Source organism: Oenanthe melanoleuca, chromosome 25 (genome assembly GCF_029582105.1).
Source record: "Oenanthe melanoleuca isolate GR-GAL-2019-014 chromosome 25, OMel1.0, whole genome shotgun sequence".
Lineage (NCBI taxonomy): Eukaryota > Metazoa > Chordata > Aves > Passeriformes > Muscicapidae > Oenanthe > Oenanthe melanoleuca.
In genome coordinates, this window is record NC_079358.1 from 4,805,437 (window position 1) to 4,824,545 (window position 19,109).

At 56.7% G+C, this 19,109-nt stretch overlaps 3 protein-coding genes across 4 annotated transcripts in view; 2 read left to right on the top strand and 1 right to left on the bottom strand.

The window, feature by feature from the left end:
• LOC130262917 (DNA-directed RNA polymerase II subunit RPB1-like) overlaps nucleotides 1-10,250 on the top strand; it is an 85,628-nt gene extending 75,378 nt beyond the window's left edge. The window contains 7 exon segments of the mRNA XM_056510423.1: nucleotides 110-292; nucleotides 3,342-3,545; nucleotides 4,470-4,656; nucleotides 5,598-5,711; nucleotides 7,152-7,301; nucleotides 9,056-10,070; nucleotides 10,072-10,250. Of these exon segments, the coding sequence (XP_056366398.1) occupies nucleotides 110-292; nucleotides 3,342-3,545; nucleotides 4,470-4,656; nucleotides 5,598-5,711; nucleotides 7,152-7,301; nucleotides 9,056-10,070; nucleotides 10,072-10,153 (1,935 nt within the window). The 3' untranslated portion in view covers nucleotides 10,154-10,250.
• Nucleotides 1-19,109, bottom strand: part of LOC130262871 (FXYD domain-containing ion transport regulator 3-like) — a 38,112-nt gene that overhangs the window by 11,185 nt on the left and 7,818 nt on the right. The gene's annotated exons all lie outside the window — the stretch shown is intronic.
• LOC130263317 (leucine-rich repeat LGI family member 4-like) overlaps nucleotides 12,448-19,109 on the top strand; it is an 11,745-nt gene continuing 5,083 nt past the window's right edge. Inside the window, 8 exon segments of the mRNA XM_056510823.1 lie at nucleotides 12,448-12,475; nucleotides 12,590-12,659; nucleotides 12,768-12,866; nucleotides 14,216-14,336; nucleotides 15,375-15,463; nucleotides 16,480-16,570; nucleotides 17,455-17,587; nucleotides 18,473-18,697. Of these exon segments, the coding sequence (XP_056366798.1) occupies nucleotides 12,448-12,475; nucleotides 12,590-12,659; nucleotides 12,768-12,866; nucleotides 14,216-14,336; nucleotides 15,375-15,463; nucleotides 16,480-16,570; nucleotides 17,455-17,587; nucleotides 18,473-18,697 (856 nt within the window).

Consider the following 19,109-nt stretch of genomic DNA (forward strand, 5'->3'; position numbering starts at 1 on the left):
ATCCTGAGGAACACCTGAATCTCTCCATGGAGACTTTTGGGAGGTTCCAGGAGACCTTTAGAAGGTCCCTGGTGACCCCTGGTGACCCCTGTGCCCCTCCCTTGGCCAGGTGTACATGCACCTGCCCCAGACAGACAACAAGAAGAAGATCATCATCACCGAGGACGGCGAGTTCAAGGCGCTGCAGGAATGGATCCTGGAGACGGACGGCGTCAGCCTGATGCGCGTGCTGAGCGAGAAGGACGTGGATCCTGTGAGGACAACGTCCAATGACATCGTGGAGATCTTCACTGTGAGTGACCTGGGGGTGATAGATACACCTGGAGTGACAGGGACACAGCTGGGGGTGAGGGACACCTTGGGGGTGACAGGGACACAGCTGGGGTGACAGGGACACACCTGGGGGTGACAGGGACACACCTGGGGTCTCATGGACCCTGTGAGGACAACGTCCAATGACATCGTGGAGATCTTCACTGTGAGTGACCTGGGGGTGACAGATACACCTGGGGGTGACAGGGACACACCTGGGGGTGACAGGGACACACCTGGGGGTGACAGGGACACACCTGGGGTCTCATGGACCCTGTGAGGACAACCTCCAATGACATCGTGGAGATCTTCACTGTGAGTGACACCTGGGGGTGACAGGGACACACCGGGGGTGACAGGGACACACCTGGGGGTGACAGGGACACACCTGGGGTCTCATGGACCCTGTGAGGACAACCTCCAATGACATCGTGGAGATCTTCACTGTGAGTGACCTGGGGGTGACAGGGACACACCTGGAGGTGGCAGACACACCTGGGGGTGACAGGGACACAGCTGGGGTCTCATGGACCCTGTGAGGACAACATCCAATGACATCGTGGAGATCTTCACTGTGAGTGACACCTGGGGGTGACAGGGACACACCGGGGGTGACAGGGACACACCTGGGGGTGACAGGGACACACCTGGGGTCTCATGGATCCTGTGAGGACAACGTCCAATGACATCGTGGAGATCTTCACTGTGAGTGACACCTGGGGGTGACAGGGACACACCTGGGGGTGACAGGGACACAGCTGGGGTGACAGGGACACACCTGGGGTCTCATGGATCCTGTGAGGACAACGTCCAATGACATCGTGGAGATCTTCACTGTGAGTGACCTGGGGGTGACAGATACACCTGGGGGTGACAGGGACACACCTGGGGGTGACAGGGACACACCTGGGGTCTCATGGATCCTGTGAGGACAACCTCCAATGACATCGTGGAGATCTTCACTGTGAGTGACACCTGGGGGTGACAGGGACACACCGGGGGTGACAGGGACACACCTGGGGGTGACAGGGACACACCTGGGGTCTCATGGACCCTGTGAGGACAACCTCCAATGACATCGTGGAGATCTTCACTGTGAGTGACCTGGGGGTGACAGATACACCTGGGGGTGACAGGGACACAGCTGGGGGTGACAGGGACACACCTGGGGTCTCATGGATCCTGTGAGGACAACATCCAATGACATCGTGGAGATCTTCACTGTGAGTGACCTGGGGGGGACAGGGACACACCTGGGGGTGACAGGGACACACCTGGGGTCTCATGGATCCTGTGAGGACAACCTCCAATGACATCGTGGAGATCTTCACTGTGTGTGACACCTGGGGGTGACAGGGACACACCTGGGGGTGACAGGGACACACCTGGGGTCTCATGGACCCTGTGAGGACAACGTCCAATGACATCGTGGAGATCTTCACTGTGAGTGACCTGGGGGTGACAGGGACACCTGGGGGTGACAGGGACACAGCTGGGGGTGACAGGGACACACCTGGGGTGTCATGGACCCGTGAGGACAACATCCAATGACATCGTGGAGATCTTCACTGTGAGTGACACCTGGGGGTGACAGATACACCTGGGGGTGACAGGGACACACCTGGGGGTGACAGGGACACACCTGGGGTGACAGGGACACACCTGGGGGTGACAGGGACACACCTGGGGTCTCATGGATCCTGTGAGGACAACTTCCAATGTCATCATGGAGATCTTCACTGTGAGTGACACCTGGGGGTGACAGGGACACACCTGGAGGTGGCAGACACACCTGGAGGTGGCAGACACACCTGGGGGTGACAGGGACACAGCTGGGGTCTCATGGATCCTGTGAGGACAACATCCAATGACATCGTGGAGATCTTCACTGTGAGTGACACCTGGGGGTGACAGAGACACACCTGGGGGTGACAGGGACACACCTGGGGTCTCATGGATCCTGTGAGGACAACCTCCAATGACATCGTGGAGATCTTCACTGTGAGTGACACCTGGGGGTGACAGGGACACACCTGGGGGTGACAGGGACACACCTGGGGGTGACAGGGACACACCTGGGGTCTCATGGATCTGATCCAGACAACATCCAGCAACATCAAGGCTGATTTTGGGGTGTCTCCCCATTTCAGGGGAGAGTGACCCCATGAAGGGATTTGGGGCTGTAACTGAGAGATTCTGGGCACATTTTGTAGGATTTTGGGGTGTTTTTCAGCATATTAAGGGATTTAGGAGCTTGAGGCTGATTTTGGGGTGTCTCCCTGTTTCAGGGTAGAGTGACCCCACGAAGGGATTTTGGGGTTGGAAACGTTGGTTTCTGGAGACATTTTGGGGTGTTTTTCAGCATATTGAGGGATTTAGGGCTGATTTTGGGGTGTCTCCCCGTTTCAGGGGAGAGTGACCACACGAAGGGATTTTGGGGTTGTGGAGACATTTTGGGGTGGTTTTTAGCATATTGAGGGATTTAGGGGCTTGAGGCTGATTTTGGGGTTGAAACTGGGGGATTTTGGGGACATTTTGTAGGATTTTGGGGTGTTTTTCAGCATATTGAGGGATTTAGGGTCTTGGGGCTGATTTTGGGGTGTCTCTCCATTTCAGGGGAGAGTGACCCCACGAAGGGATTTTGGGGTTGGAAACGTTGGTTTCTGGAGACATTTTGGGGTGTTTTTCAGCATATTGAGGGATTTAGGGCTGATTTTGGGGTGTCTCCCCATTTCAGGGGAGAGTGACCCCACGAAGGGATTTTGGGGTTTGAGGGATTTAGGGGCTTGAGGCTGATTTTGGAGTTGAAACTGGGGGATTTTGGGGACATTTTGTAGGATTTTGGGGTGTTTTTCAGCATATTGAGGGATTTAGGGTCTTGGGGCTGATTTTGCGGTGTCTCCCCGTTTCAGGGGAGAGTGACCCCACGAAGGGATTTTGGGGTTGGAAACGTTGGATTCTGGGGACATTTTGGGGTGTTTTTCACATAGTGAGGGATTTAGGGCTGATGTTGGGGTGTCCCCCCGCAGGTTCTGGGCATCGAGGCGGTGCGGAAGGCGCTGGAGCGGGAGCTGTACCACGTCATCTCCTTCGACGGTTCCTACGTCAACTACCGGCACCTGGCGCTGCTGTGCGACACCATGACGTCGCGGGGACACCTGATGGCCATCACCCGGCACGGCGTCAACCGGCAGGACACCGGGCCCCTGATGAAGTGTTCCTTCGAGGAGACGGTGAGGGGAGGGGGGCTGGGGGGAGAGAGTGGGGGAAATGGGGTGGGAATGGGAGTGGGAGTGGGGGAAATGGGGTGGGAATGGGGGAAATGGGAATGGGGGGGAGTGGGGAAATGGGGTGGGAATGAGGGTGGGAGTGGGCAATTGAGGGGTTGGAATTAGAGGGGAGTGGGGTTTAGGGGGTGGTAATGGGGGTGGGAATGGGATTTGGGGATGGGAGTTGGGGGGGAAATGAGGGAAATGCGGTGGGAGTGGGTTTTAGGGGGTGAGAGTGGAGTGGGGATGGGAGTGGGGGAATGGGGTGGGAATGAGGGAGTGGAAAATGAGGTGGGAATGAGAAATTGGGGTGGGAATGGGGGTGGGAATGGGGTGGGAGTGGGGAATTGGGGGGGAGTGGGGAATTGGGGTGGGAATGAGAAATTGGGATGGAAATGGGGGTGGGAATGGGGGAAATGGGGTGGGAGTGGGTTTTGGGGGGTGAGAGTGGGGTGGGATTTGGGGTTGGAGTGGGGTGGGGATGGGAGTGGGGAAATGGGGTGGGAATTGGGGTGGGAATGAGAAATTGGGGTGGGAGTGGGGGAATGGGGTGAGAGTGAGGGAATTGAGGTGGGAATTGCGAAATGAAGATGGAAATGGGGTGGGAGTGGGGAATTGGGATGGGAATGGGGTTTGGGAATGGGATGGGAATGGGAATGGGGTATGAATTGGGATGGGAGTGGTTTTGGGGTGTCCCCCCATTTCAAGATGTCCTGATGGAGACAGCTGCCCACGGGGGAATGACCCCATGAAGGGATTTTGGGGCTGGAAACGGGAGATTCTGGGGACAATTTGTAGGATTTCGGGGTGGTTTTTTTTTCAGCATATTAAAGGCTTTGATGGGTTTAGGGGCTCAAGGCTGATTTTGGGGTGTCTCCCCCATGTCAGGTTGATGTCCTGATGGAGGCAGCTGCCCACGGGGAGAGTGACCCCATGAAGGGGGTGTCTGAGAACATCATGCTGGGGCAGCTGGCGCCGGCCGGCACCGGCTGCTTCGACCTGCTGCTGGACGCCGAGAAATGCAAACACGGCATGGAGATCCCCAGCGCCCTGCCCGGGCTCGGCGTCGGCGGCCGTGAGTCCCCGGAACCCCTGGGGAACCCCTGGGGAATGGGGGTACCCCTGGGGAATGGGGGTGCCCCTGGGGAATGGGTACACCCCTGGGGAATGGGGCTGGAATATGGGGATACCTCTGGGAAATGGGGATAGACCCTGGGAAATGGGGCTGGGAAATGGGGGTACCCCTGGGAAATGGGGACACCCCTGGGAAATGGGGATGGAATATGGTGATAGACCCTGAGAAATGGGGACACCCCTGGGAAATGGGGGCACCCCTGGGGAATGGGGACACCCCTTGACACCCCTGGGAAATGGGGCTGGGAAATGGGGATACCCCTGGGGAATGGGGGTGGGAAATGGGGACAGCCCTGGGGAATGGGGACACCCCTGGAAAATGGGGATGGAATATGGGGATAGACCCTGAGAAATGGGGACACCCCTGGGAAATGGGGATACCCCAGGGGAATGGGGACACCCCTGGGAAATGGGACTGGAATATGGGGACACCCCTGGAAAATGGGGATACCCCTGGGAAAACCCCAAAGAAAATGGGGACACCCCTGGAAAATGGGGATACCCCTGGAAAAACCTGGCTGGAATATGGGGGCACCCCAAAGAAAATGGAGACACCCCTGGGAAATGGGGACACCCAAGGCTGGTGACAAAAAGACACCCTCAAGGTCATTGTGGTCATCATCCAGTTTTGGGTGTCCCGTGGCAAGAAGGGGCAGCCCCAAATTTTGGGGTTCACTCGGACTGGAACGTTGGGATCTTACAAGGGAGGAGTTGGGGACACCCCAGGGGTGGTGACACCAATACCCCCAACCTCACCATGGCCACCCTGTCCTGGCCACCTGATGTCCCCCAGGTGTTGGTGTCCCCCAGGTGTTGGTGTCCCCCCGATTTTGGGGTTCCCCCCGATTTTGGGGTGCCCCTGACCCCTCTCTCTCTCCACAGCCACCGGGATGTTCTTCGGCTCCGCCCCCAGCCCCATGGGGGGGATGTCCCCGGCCATGACCCCCTGGAACCAGGGGGCCACCCCGGCCTACGGCGCCTGGTCCCCCAGCGTGGGTACGTGGGGGCAACTGGGAGGGACTGGGGGGGATTTGGGGGTGAACTGGGGGGGCTGTGGAGCGTTTTGGGGTCCTGGGCTGGGTTTGGGGGTGGTCTTGAGGTCTCAGGTTTGTTTTGGGGTCTCAGGTTGTGTTTGGGGGTGATTTTAGGGTCTCAGGTTGTGTTTTGGGGGTCTCAGGTTGTGTTTGGGGGTGGTTTTGGGGTCTCAGGTTGTGTTTGGGGCTGATTTTAGGGTCTCAGGTTGTGTTTGGGGCTGGTTTTAGGGTCTCAGGTTGTGTTTTGGGGTCTCAGGTGGTATTTTGGGGTCTCAGGTTGTGTTTGGGGCTGGTTTTAGGGCCTCAGGTTGTGTTTTGGGGTCTCAGGTTGTGTTTGGGGGTGATTTTAGGGTCTCAGGTTGTGTTTTGGGTGTGGTTTTAGGGTCTCAGGTTGTGTTTTGGGGTCTCAGGTTGTGTTTTGGGGTCTCAGGTTGTGTTTGGGGCTGGTTTTAGGGTCTCAGGTTGTGTTTTGGGGTCTCAGGTGGTATTTCGGGGTCTCAGGTTGTGTTTGGGGGTGGTTTTGAGGTCTCAGGTTGTGTTTGGGGTCTCAGGTTGTATTTCGGGGTCTCAGGTTGTGTTTGGGGGTGATTTTAGGGTCTCAGGTTGTGTTTTGGGGTCTCAGGTGGTATTTTGGGGTCTCAGGTTGTGTTTGGGGCTGGTTTTAGGGCCTCAGGTTGTGTTTTGGGGTCTCAGGTTGTGTTTGGGGGTGATTTTAGGGTCTCAGGTTGTGTTTTGGGTGTGGTTTTAGGGTCTCAGGTTGTGTTTTGGGGTCTCAGGTTGTGTTTTGGGGTCTCAGGTTGTGTTTGGGGCTGGTTTTAGGGTCTCAGGTTGTGTTTTGGGGTCTCAGGTGGTATTTTGGGGTCTCAGGTTGTGTTTGGGGCTGGTTTTAGGGTCTCAGGTTGTGTTTTGGGGTCTCAGGTTGTGTTTGGGGGTGATTTTAGGGTCTCAGGTTGTGTTTTGGGTGTGGTTTTAGGGTCTCAGGTTGTGTTTTGGGGTCTCAGGTTGTATTTGGGGGTGATTTTGAGGCCTCAGGTTGTGTTTGGGGCTGGTTTTAGGGTCTCAGGTTGTGTTTTGGGGTCTCAGGTTGTATTTCGGGGTCTCAGGTTGTGTTTGGGGGTGATTTTAGGGTCTCAGGTTGTGTTTTGGGGTCTCAGGTTGTATTTCGGGGTCTCAGGTTGTGTTTGGGGGTGGTTTTAGGGTCTCAGGTTGTGTTTGGGGTCTCAGGTTTGTTTTGGGGTCCTGGTCTGTATTTGGAGCCCCCCTGACCCCTTTTCCTCCACAGGCAGCGGGATGACCCCGGGCGGGGCCGGGTTGTGTTTGGGGCTGGTTTTGGGGTCTCAGGTTCTGGTTTTGGGGTCCTGGTCTGTATTTGGAGCCCCCCTGACCCCCTTTTCCCCCACAGGCAGCGGGATGACCCCGGGCGGGGCCGGGTTCTCCCCCAGCGCCGCCTCCGACGCCTCCGGGTTCAGCCCCGGTTACTCCCCGGCCTGGTCACCAACACCCGGCTCGCCGGGGTCACCCGGCCCCTCCAGCCCCTACATCCCCTCCCCCGGTGAGTACAGCCCCAAAATAACCCTAAACACACAGAAACACTCCAGAACACACTGAAACACTCCAGAACACCCTAAAGTAACCTTAAAATAACCCTAAACACACAGAAACCACTAACAACACCCTGAAACACCCGAAAACACCCTAAAATACTCCTAAAATAACCCTAAACACACAGAAACTACTAACAACACCCTGAAACACCCCAAAACAACCTAAAATAACCCTAAACGCACTGAAATCACTAACAACACCCTGAAATACCTGAAAACACCCTAAAATACCCTAAAATAACCCTAAACACACAGAAACTACTAACAACACCCTGAAACACCCCAAAACAACCTAAAATACTCCTAAACGCACTGAAATCACTAACAACACCCTGAAACACCCGAAAACACCCTAAAATACCCTAAAATAACCCTAAACACACAGAAACACCCCAGAACATACTGAAACACCCCAAACACACTGAAACACCCCAAAACACACTAAAGTAACCTTCAAATAGCCCTTAACACACAGAAATCACTAACAACACCCTGAAACACCCCAGAACACCCTAAAGTAACCTTAAAATAACCCTTAACACACAGAAATCATGACAACACCCTGAAAGACCCCAAAACAACCTAAAATACTCCTAAAATAACCCTAAACACACTGAAACACCCCAGAACACACTAAAGTAACCTTAAAATAGCCCTAAACACACAGAAACTACTAACACCCTGAAACACCTGAAAACACCCTAAAATACCCTAAAATAACCCTAAACACACAGAAACACCCCAGAACATACTGAAACACCCCAGAACACACTGAAACACCCCAGAACATACTGAAGTAACCTTCAAATAACCCTTAACACACAGAAATCACTAACAACACTCTGAAACACCCTAAAATACCCTAAAATAACCCTAAATACACAGAAACCACTAACAACACCCTGAAACACCCGAAAACACCCTAAAATACTCCTAAAATAACCCTAAATAAACAGAAACCACTAATAACACCCCAAAACACACAGAAACAATGCAGAACACCCTGAAATGCCCGAAACACCCTAAAATACCCTTAAAATAACACAAAACACCCATAAAACGCCCTGTCACCCATAACAGCAACCTGAAATACGCTGCAACACCCTAAACACCCAAAAATAGCCTAAAATAACCTCAGATAACCCAAAAAACAATCTGTAACACCCAACAACACACTGAAACACCTCAAACCCCTAAAATATCACTAAAACACCCTAAAATAAAGCAAAACACCCATAAAATACCATATAACACCCTAACAACACCCTGAAGCACTCCAATCACACTAAAATACCCCTTAAACACCTTTTAAATAATCCCAAACAGTCGTAAAATATGTAACACCCTAACAACACCCTGAACCATCCCAAACACATTGAAACACCCCAAAACACACTGTCATACCCCAAAATATCCCTAAAACAACCACAGAGCAGCCTGTAACCCCTAACAACACCCTAAAATACGCTGAAACACCCTGTAGCAACCCAAAACACCCAAAAAATACCGTGTAACACCCTAAAACACACTGAAACACCCCAGAACAGCCCTACAACACTTCCAACATCCTCTCAAAGAGACCCACAACACCCCGACACCAACACCGAGACTCCCAACACCACCAACACCCCCACAACACCCAGCTGAGCCCCCCAACACCCTGACCAGGGCCCTGCTGACCCCCCGTGTCCCCTCTCCACAGGTGGCGCCATGTCCCCCAGCTACAGCCCGACGTCCCCCGCCTACGAGCCGCGGTCGCCGGGGGGCTACACCCCGCAGAGCCCCAGCTACAGCCCCACCTCGCCCAGCTACAGCCCCACTTCTCCCAGCTACAGCCCCACCTCGCCCAACTACAGCCCCACCTCGCCCAGTTACAGCCCCACCTCTCCCAGTTACAGCCCGACCTCGCCCAGCTACAGCCCGACCTCGCCCAGTTACAGCCCCACCTCGCCGAGCTACAGCCCAACCTCTCCCAGCTACAGCCCGACCTCTCCCAGTTACAGCCCCACCTCTCCCAGTTACAGCCCGACCTCTCCCAGTTACAGCCCGACCTCGCCGAGCTACAGCCCGACCTCGCCGAGCTACAGCCCCACTTCTCCCAGTTACAGTCCCACTTCTCCCAGTTACAGCCCCACCTCTCCCAGCTACAGCCCAACTTCTCCAAGCTACAGCCCCACCTCGCCCAACTACAGCCCCACCAGCCCCAACTACACCCCGACCTCTCCAAGCTACAGCCCCACCTCTCCCAGCTACAGCCCCACCAGCCCCAACTACACCCCGACCTCGCCCAACTACAGCCCCACCTCTCCCAGCTACAGCCCCACCTCCCCCAGTTACAGCCCCACCTCTCCCAGTTACTCCCCGTCCAGCCCCCGCTACACCCCGCAGTCGCCCACCTACACCCCCAGCAGCCCCAGCTACAGCCCCAGCAGCCCCAGCTACAGCCCCACCTCCCCCAAGTACACCCCGACCTCGCCCAGCTACAGCCCCAGCTCCCCCGAGTACACCCCGACCTCGCCCAAGTACAGCCCCACCTCGCCCAAGTACAGCCCCACCTCTCCCAAGTACAGCCCCACGTCGCCCACCTACAGCCCCACCACGCCCAAGTACAGCCCCACCTCGCCCACCTACAGCCCCACCTCGCCCGTCTACACCCCGACCTCGCCCAAGTACAGCCCCACCTCTCCCACCTACAGCCCCACCTCGCCCAAGTACAGCCCCCGGCTACAGCCCCACGTCGCCGACCTACAGCCTCACCAGCCCGGCCATCAGCCCCGACGACAGCGACGACGACAACTGAACACCCGCGGCGGTGTAGGGGCGGGGCTGTTGTCACCCAAAACAACCCCAAACCAACATGGGGGTGGGGCTGTTGTCACCCAAAACAACCCCAAATCAATATTGGATTGTGGTTGTTGTCACCCAAAAAATCCCACATCAATATTGGATTCCGGTTGTTGTCACCCCAAACAGCCCCAAATCAATATTGGATTGGGGTTATTGTCACCCAAAACAACCCCAAACCAATATGGGGACAGGGCTGTTGTCACCCAAAACAACCCCAAATCAATATTGGATCGGGGTTGTTGTCACCCCAAACAACCCCACATCAATATTGGATTGGGGTTGTTTTGTCACTACAAAAAAACAGCCCATCACGGTTGGATTGCGGTTGTTGTCACCCCTGAAACCCCAAATCAGTATTGGATCGGGGTTGTGTCACCCCAAAAACTCCACATTAATACGGGGACGGGGCTGTTGTCACCCCAAAGAAACAGCCCATCAATATTGGACTGGGGTTGTTGTCACCCCCAAAAATTCCGTATCGATGTGGGATTTGGGTTGTTGTCACCCCCCAAAAAAACCCACATTGATACAGAGTCAGGGTGTCACCCCCTGAACCCCCAAATTCTAACGGGGTCAGGGTTGTTGTCACCCCCAAAATTTACCCAGGAGCGGTGACGTCACCCCAACATTGAAATGGGGTCGGGGGTGTCATCCCCCCAAAAAAAACCTCCAGGCTGTGGGGGTCACCCCCAAATTTCTGTGGGATTGTCACCCCCCAAACCCTTGGGGGTGACCCCAATTCCCAGTGACACCCCCAGACTGAGATGGGGGTTGGGGTTGTCACCCCCAAAGTCCCCACACACCCTGAAATGGGGGTGACCCCAAAACCGAGGTGACACCAAAGGGGGACGATGGCAAAATTTGGGGGTGACCCCTAAATTTGGGAGGGGTCACCCCCGAAGTTGGAGACGCCCTCAAGTTTTGGGGGGGGGGGCACCCCCTAAATTGAACTTGACCCCCCCCCAAAGTGGGGCTGATCCCAAAATTGGGGGGTTGATCCCCAAACCGGGCTCTGACCCTTAAATTTGGGGTGACCCCCAAGTCGAGGGTGACCCCCACCCCCCAGTTGGGGTGGGGGAGGGGCAGGTGTGGGAGCCCCCCCCTGATTTTGGGGGGGGGGGGTCAGTGGGGGAGGGGTTGTAATTTATGGGGTTGTTCGTTAATGGGGTCGGGGGTGGGGGTGGGGCTCGGTGGCGGTTTTGGGGTTCGGGGGTTTTTGGGGGGTCCTTTGCCCCTCCCCCCCTCTGCCCCCCTTTATTTTGCTGTTTTCACTTTTGGGGTTCTTTGGGGTGGGGGGGAGGGGAAGCGAATTTTGGGGGATTTCGAGTTTTGGGGGAAATCAATAAAAGTTTTACTGATTTTCACCTGTGAGTGTTTTTGGGGGAAGGACGAGGGAGGGGACACACCCCCAAACCATCAGGTGACGTTTTGGGGTGCCCTAATCCCCCTGAACCCCTTTTTGGGGTGCCCCAATCCCCTGAACTCCTTTTTGGGGTGTCCCAGTCCCCTGAACCCCTTTTTGGGGTGTCGCAATCTCCCTGAATCCCTTTTTGGGGTGCCCTAATCCTCCTGAACCCCTTTCTGGAGTGTCCCAGGTCCCCCTGAACCCCTTTTTGGGGTGCCCCAGGTACCCTGAACCCCTTTTTGGGGTGTCCCAATCTCCCTGAATCCCATTTTGGGGTGCCCTAAATCCCCCTGAACCCCTTTTTGGGGTGTCCCAATCCCCCTGAACTCCTTTTTGGGGTGTTCCAGTCCCCCTGAACCCCTTTTTGGAGTGTCCCAGGCCCCCTGAACCCCTTTTTGGGGCCCATTTTGGGGTGCCCCAATCCCTCTGAACCGCTTTTTGGGGTGTCCCAATCCCTCTGAACCCCTTTTTGGGGTGTCCCAGTCCCCCTGAACCCCTTTTTGGAGTGTCCCAGGCCCCCTGAACCCTTTTTTGGGGTGTCCCAATCCCCCTGAACCCTGTTTTGGGGTGTCCCAATCTCCCTGAATCCCATTTTGGGGTGTCCCAGTTCCCTGAACCCCTTTTTGGGGTGTCCCAATCCCCCTGAACCCTTTTTTTTGGGGCTCATTTTGGGGTCACATTTCTGCATCCCTAAATCACGTGAATCCCCTTTTTGGCGGGAAACGCCGAGACCCCGCCCACAGCGGGAGGAGCCAATCACAACCCGCTCATTCCATATATGGCAATCGGGGGCGTGGCCAACGAAGCGCGCGGGCGCCGTGGGGGCGTGGCCTCGCAGTGTCATGGCGGCGCCCACAGCGGACGGTTCGCGTGAGGGGAGGGAGGGGGCGGGAGGTTTTGGGGGGATTTTTTGGGGGATTTTGGAGGATTTTGGAGGATTTTGGGGACCCCCGTGGAGCTCTGACCTCTCCCCTCTCTCCTCAGCCCCTCAGGGGGTCCCCAAATCCCCCGGGACCCCTCAGGACGCGGCGCCCGAGGAGCCCGAACCGGTCGAGTGAGTTTTTGAGGGGGAATTTTTTTAATTTTTTTTTTGGGGCTGGTTTTGACTCCCTGAGGGGGTTTGGGGTTTTGGGGGGTCCCTGACACCCCTGGTTCTCCTCAGGTTTTTCCCGTACGAGCTGAGCCGCCCCCCCCGGCAGATTTGGGGCGCTCGGCAGGAATTCGCGCGGCGCCCCGAGAATTTCCTGCGGGGCTGCAAATGGTGAGAGGCACCCCAAAAAACACCTATCTAAAACACCCCAAAACCCCTCTCAATCACCCCAAAAACTTCCCTACGTCACTCCAAAAACCCTCCCTAAATCACTCCAAAAATCTCCTTAAACCACTCCCAAAAATCTCCCTAAATCACCCCAAAAAAACCTCCCTAAATCACCCCAAAAATCTCTCTAAGTCACCCCAAAAATCTCTCTAAGCCAGTCCCAAAAACCTCCCTAAATCACCCCAAAAATCTCCCCAAAACCCCCTCCCTAAATCACCCCAAAAGTCTCCCTAAATCACCCCAAAAATATCCCTAAAACTCTCCCTAAATCAGCCAAAAAACTCTCCCTAAATCACTCCAAAACCACTCTCAGTCACCCCAAAAACCCTCTCAAGATCACCCCAAAAATCTCTCTAAACCACTCCCAAAAACCCTCCTAAATCACCCCAAAATCCTCCTAAATAATCAAAAAAATCTCCCTAAATCACCCCAAAAAAACCTTCCTAAATCACCCCAAAAACCCTCCTAATTCACTCCAAAAATCTCCCTCAACCACTCCCAAAACTCTCCCTAAATCACCCCAAAACCCCCCAAAATCATCCAAAAAAACCTCTAAATCACCCCAAAACCTCCCTAAATCACCCCAAAAATCTCCCCAAATCACCCCAAACCTGCTGCTCCTCCTGGGGAGGTGATTTTGGGGTTTTTTGGGGGGGTGACACTGGGGGTCCCCAATACCTGGGGGGTATTTTGGGGTTCCCAAGGGGGTGACACTGGGGGTCCCCAACACCTGGGGGATATTTTGGGGTTCCCAGGGGGGTGACACTGGGGGTCCCCAATACCTGGAGAATATTTTGGGGTTCCCAGGGGGGTGATACTGGGGGTCCCCAATACCTGGGGGGTATTTTGGGGTTCCCAAGGGGGTGACAATGGGTGTCCCCAATACCTGGGGGATATTTTGGGGGTCCCAAGGGGGTGACACTGGGGGTCCCCAATACCTGGGGCAGTCAGAAATGGGGGTACCCACACCTAGAACCCCTCGAGGGTATTTTTGGGGGTCTCTCAGGGGTGACACTGGGGGTCCCCAATACCTGGGGGATATTTTTTGGATGACACTGGGGGTCCCCAATACCTGGAGAATATTTTGGGGGTCCCAAGGGGGTGATACTGGGGGTCCCCAATACCTGGGGCAGTCAGAAATGGGGGTACCCACACCTAGATCCCCTCAAGGGTATTTTTGGGGGTCTCTCAGGGGTGACACTGGGGTTCCCCAATACCTGGGGGATATTTTGGGGGTGACAATGGGGGGTCCCCAATACCTGGAGTGTATTTTTGGGGTCCCCCCTCCCCAGGGCCCCCGACGGCTCCTGTGTCCTGACCTGCAGCAACGACAACGCCCTGAGGATCTTCGACCTGCCCCTGCCCCCGGGACCCCCCCTGGGACCCCCCCCAGGACCCCCCCTGCCCGAGCTGGTGGGTCTGGGGTCACTCTGGGGGTCACAGGGGGGTTTGGGGTCACTGTGGGGGGGTTTTGGGGGCTGGGGGGTCGTTGGGGGTCTCTTTAGGGTCTCAGGGGTCACTCCAGGGGTCTGGGGGGTGTCTCAGGGGTCACTCCAGGGGTCTGGGGGGGTCTCTTGGGGTCACTCCGGGGGTTTTTGGGGTCCCAGGGGTCTCTGGGGTCATGCTGAGGTCATTGGGGGTCTCAGGGGTCACTCTGGGGTCACTCTGGAAGTCTCTGGGGTCACTTTGTGGTCACTGTGGTCACTGTGGTCACTCTGTGTCACTGTGTCACTGTGTCACTGTGTCACTGTGTCACTGTGTCAGTCTGTGTCACTGTGGTCACTCTGTGTCACTGTGTGTCACTCTGTGTCACTGTGTCACTGTGGTCACTGTGTCACTGTGTGTCACTGTGGTCACTGTGGTCACTGTGTGTCACTGTGTGTCACTGTGGTCGCTGTGTGTCACTGTGTCACTCTGGTCACTGTGTCACTGTGGTCACTGTGTGTCACTGTGTGTCACTGTGTCACTGTGTCACTGTGTCACTCTGTGTCACTGTCACTGTGTCACTGTGGTCACTGTGTCACTGTGGTCACTCTGTGTCACTGTGTCACTGTGTCAGTCTGTGTCACTGTGTCACTGTGGTCACTGTGGTCACTCCGTGGTCACTGTGTGTCACTGTGTGTCACTCTGTGTCACTCTGGTCACTCTGTGTCACTCTGTGTCACTCTGTGTCACTGTGGTCACTGTGGTCACTGTGTGTCACTGTGGTCACTCCGTGGTCACTGTGGTCACTGTGTCAGTCTGTGTCACTGTGGTCACTGTGGTCACTGTGGTCACTGTGTCACTGTGTCACTGTGGTCACTGTGGTCACTCCGTGGTCACTGTGTGTCACTGTGGTCACTGTGTGTCACTCTGTGTCACTGTGTCACTGTGTCACTGTGTCACTCTGTGTCACTGTGTCACTGTGGTCACTGTGGTCACTCCGTGGTCACTGTGGTCACTCGGCCGCAGGCCCCGGCCGTGCAGGTGGCCGAAGGTGACACCATCTACGACTTCACCTGGTACCCCCTGATGGACTCCAGCCAGCCCCCCACCTGCCTGTGAGCTACTGGGAGCACTGGGAGGGACTGGGAGCACTGGGAGTGGACTGGGAATATTGGGAACGGACTGGGAGGAAACTGGGAGCACTGGGAATGGACTGAGAAGAGACTGGGAGTGACTGGGAGGGACTGGGAATATCAGGAGGAAACTGGGAGGGTCTGGGAATGGACTGAGAAGGAACTGGGAGCACTGGGAATGGACTGAGAGGGGACTGGGAGTGACTGGGAGGGAACTGGTATGTACTGGGAGGGTTACTGGGAGGAGAACAGAGGCACTGGGATGAACTGGGTGTTACTGGGAATGGACTGGGAGATATTGGGAGGAGACTGGGAGGGTCTGGGAATGGACTGGGAGGGGACTGGGATGTACTGGGAGGGTTACTGGGAAGAGAATGAAGGCACTGGGATGAACTGGGCGTTACTGGGAGGGCACTGGTTGTTACTGGGATTAACTGGGGGGATGCACTGGGAGCAGGGGAGGTTCCTGGGAAGTCTGTACTGGTCCATCCTGGTCTGTACTGGTCCATACTGGTCTATACTGGTCCGTACTTGTCTATACTGGTCCGTACTGGTCCATACTGGTCCATGCTAGTCCATACTGGTCCATAGTGGTCCCTTCTGGTCTATTCTGGTCCATACTGATCTGTACTGGTCCATACTTGTCCATACTGGTCTGTACTGGTCCATGCTGGTCTGTACTGGTCCATACTTGTCCATACTGGTCTGTACTGGTCCATACTTGTCCATACTGGTCTGTACTGCTCCATGCTGGTCCGTACTGGTCCATACTGGTCTGTACTGGTGCATGCTGGTCCGTACTGGTCCATACCAGTCCATAGTGGTCCGTACTGGTCTGTACTTGTCCTTACTGGTCCGTACTGGCCCATACTGGTCTATACTGGTCTGTACTGGTCTATACTGGTCCATATTGGTCTGTACTGGTCCGTACTGGTCCGTACTGGTTTATACTGGTCCGTGCTGGTCCGTACTGGTCCATACTGGTCCGTACTGGGCAGGGTGGCCGCCAGCAGCCGGGACAACCCCGTGCACCTTTGGGACGCCTTCGATGGGACCCTGCGGGGGTCGTTCCGTGCCCACAACCACCTGGTGGGTACTGGGGGGACTGGGAGGGACTGGGGGGAACTGGGAGGAACTAGAGGGAACTGGGGGGAACTGGGAGGGACTGGGAGCAACTGGGGTGAACTGGGAGGGAACTGGGAGCAGCTGGGGGAAAAGGGCAGCTGAGGTGGGGGAGAAACCCCTCAGGGTTTTGGGGTTGGGGACCCCCCCAAATGTCCTGGAGGATTTTTGGGGTTTCCCCAGTCCCTGGGTGGGGTTGGGGACCCCCCCGAGGCCTGGGTGAGTTTTAGGGTCCCAGAGAGGATTTTGGGGACCCCTGCCCCAGTCCCTGTTATGGGAAAGGATTTGGGGTTTCCCTGGTGCCTGGGGGGGGCTGGGGTTCTGGGGTCCCCCCTGATGTCCTGGGGTGGATTTTGGGGTCCCCCTGATGTCCATGTGGGTTCTGGGGTCCCACCTGATATCCTGGGGTGGGTTTTGGGTTCTGGGGTCCCCCCCTGATGTCCTGGTGAGTTTTGGGGTCCCCTGATGTTCTAGTGGGTTTTGGGGTCTCTCTCTGATGTCCTGGTGGGTTCTGGGATCCCCCTGATGTCCTGTGGTGGATTTTGGGGTCTCCCTGATATCCTGGTGGGTTCTGGGGTCCCTCCTGATATCCTGGTGGGTTCTGGGGTCTCCCCTGATATCCTGGTGAGTTTTGGGGTCTCCCCCTGATGTCCTGGTGGGTTTTGGGATCCCCTGATGTCCTAGGGGGTTTGGGATCCCCCTGATGTCCTGGTGGGTTTTGGGGTCTCCTCTGATGTCCTGTGGTGGATTTTGGGGTCTCCCTGATGTCCTGGTGGGTTTTGGGGTCTCCCCTGATGTCCCAGTGGGTTTTGGGGTCTCCCCTGATGTCCCGGCGTGTTTGGGGTCCCCAGGACGAGCCGGTGGCCCCCCACTCTCTGTCCTTCTCCCCGGACGGCTCGCGGCTCCTGGGCGGCTTCGACGGCGCCGTGCGCGAGTTCCCGACCGAGCGCCCGGGACGGAGCGGCCACGAGAGGGCGCTGAGCCGTGAGGGCGGGGCCTAAAGGGGCGGGGCCTAAAGGGGGCGGGGCCTAAAGGGGGCGGGGCCTAACAGGGCGGGGCCCAGGGCGGGGCTGGGGTGGGGAGGGGGCGGTTCCCCCCATTGGTTTGGGGGGAAATTGGGGCTTTGATGGGAGGAATTGGAGGAAAGGGGGTGTGGCCTAAAGGGAAAGGGGTGTGGCCTAAAGGGAAAGGGGAGGGGTCTAAGGGGAAAGGGGTGGGGTCTAAGGGGAAAGGGGAGGGGCCTAAAGGGAAAGGGGAGGGGTCTAAGGGGAAAGGGGTGGGGTCTAAGGGGAAAGGGGAGGGGTCTAAAGGGAAATGGGAGGGGTCTAAAGGGAAATGGGAGGGGTCTAAGGGGAAAGGGGAGGAGTCTATGGAAAGGGGAGGGGTCTAAGCGGAAAGGGGAGGGGTCTAAAGGGAAAGGGGTGGGGTCTAAGGGGAAAGGGGAGGTGTCTAAAGGGAAAGGGGAGGGGTCTAAGGGGAAAGGGGAGGGGCCTAAATGAGTGTGTCTGGGTGGGGAGGGGGTGATTCTCTCCCCCCCTTTATTTGGGGAGGAATTGAGGTTTTGATGGGGATAAGGGGGTGGGGATTAATATGGGTGTGGCCTAAAGGGGTGGGGCTTAAATAGGTGGAGCAGGGGGAATCCCTCCTTTGTTTTGGGCGAAGGGGCAGGGCTTGGGTGGGTGGGGTTTAAAGGGGAGGGGCTTGGGGGTGGAGGGATTTTGGGGCAGTGGGTGGGAACAGGGTGGAGCTTAAATGGGTGTGGCACGTGGGGTGTGGCTTTGGGTGTGGTCCAATTAAGAGGTGATTGGGGTTCAAGGGGGCGTGGCCTCTCTGATGGGGCGTGGCCTCAGCTTTGTCTCCACCCCCCAGAGGGCGGGCAGGGCCAGCGGGGCCTGATTGGCTGCCTGGCCTTCAGCCCCAGCCAATCGCTGTTCGCCTGCGGCTCCTATGGGCGGAGCCTGGGGCTGTACCTGCTGGGAGGGGGCGGGGCCGTGGCGCTCTGGCCCCGCCTCCCGGCCGCGCCCACCCACCTGCGCTTCAGCCCCTGCGGGACTCACCTGTACGCGGGGGGCAGGAAGGTGGGCGTGGCCTGGGGTGGGCGTGGCTTTAGGGGTGGGGCTTGGGCACCTCCCACTGTGGTGGGTGTGGTTTGGGGGTGTGGCTTGGGGTGGGCGTGTTCTGTTGTGGTTTGGGGGTGTGGCACCCCAAACTGGGTGTGGCTTTATGGGTGTGGCTTGGGCACCTCCCACTGTGGTGGGTGTGGTTTGGGGGTGTGGCTTGGGGTGGGCGTGGCCCAAATGTTGAGGGTGTGTCACCCCAAGCTGGGCGTGGCTTTATGGGTGGGGCTTGGGCGCCTCCCACTGTGGTGGGTGTGGTTTTGGGGGTGGGCGTGGCCTCAGTGTTGAGGGTGTGGCATCCCAATCTGGGCGTGGCTTTAGGGGTGGGGCTTGGGCGCCTCCCACTGTGGTGGGTGTGGTTTGGGGGCGTGGCTTGGGTGGGCGTGGCT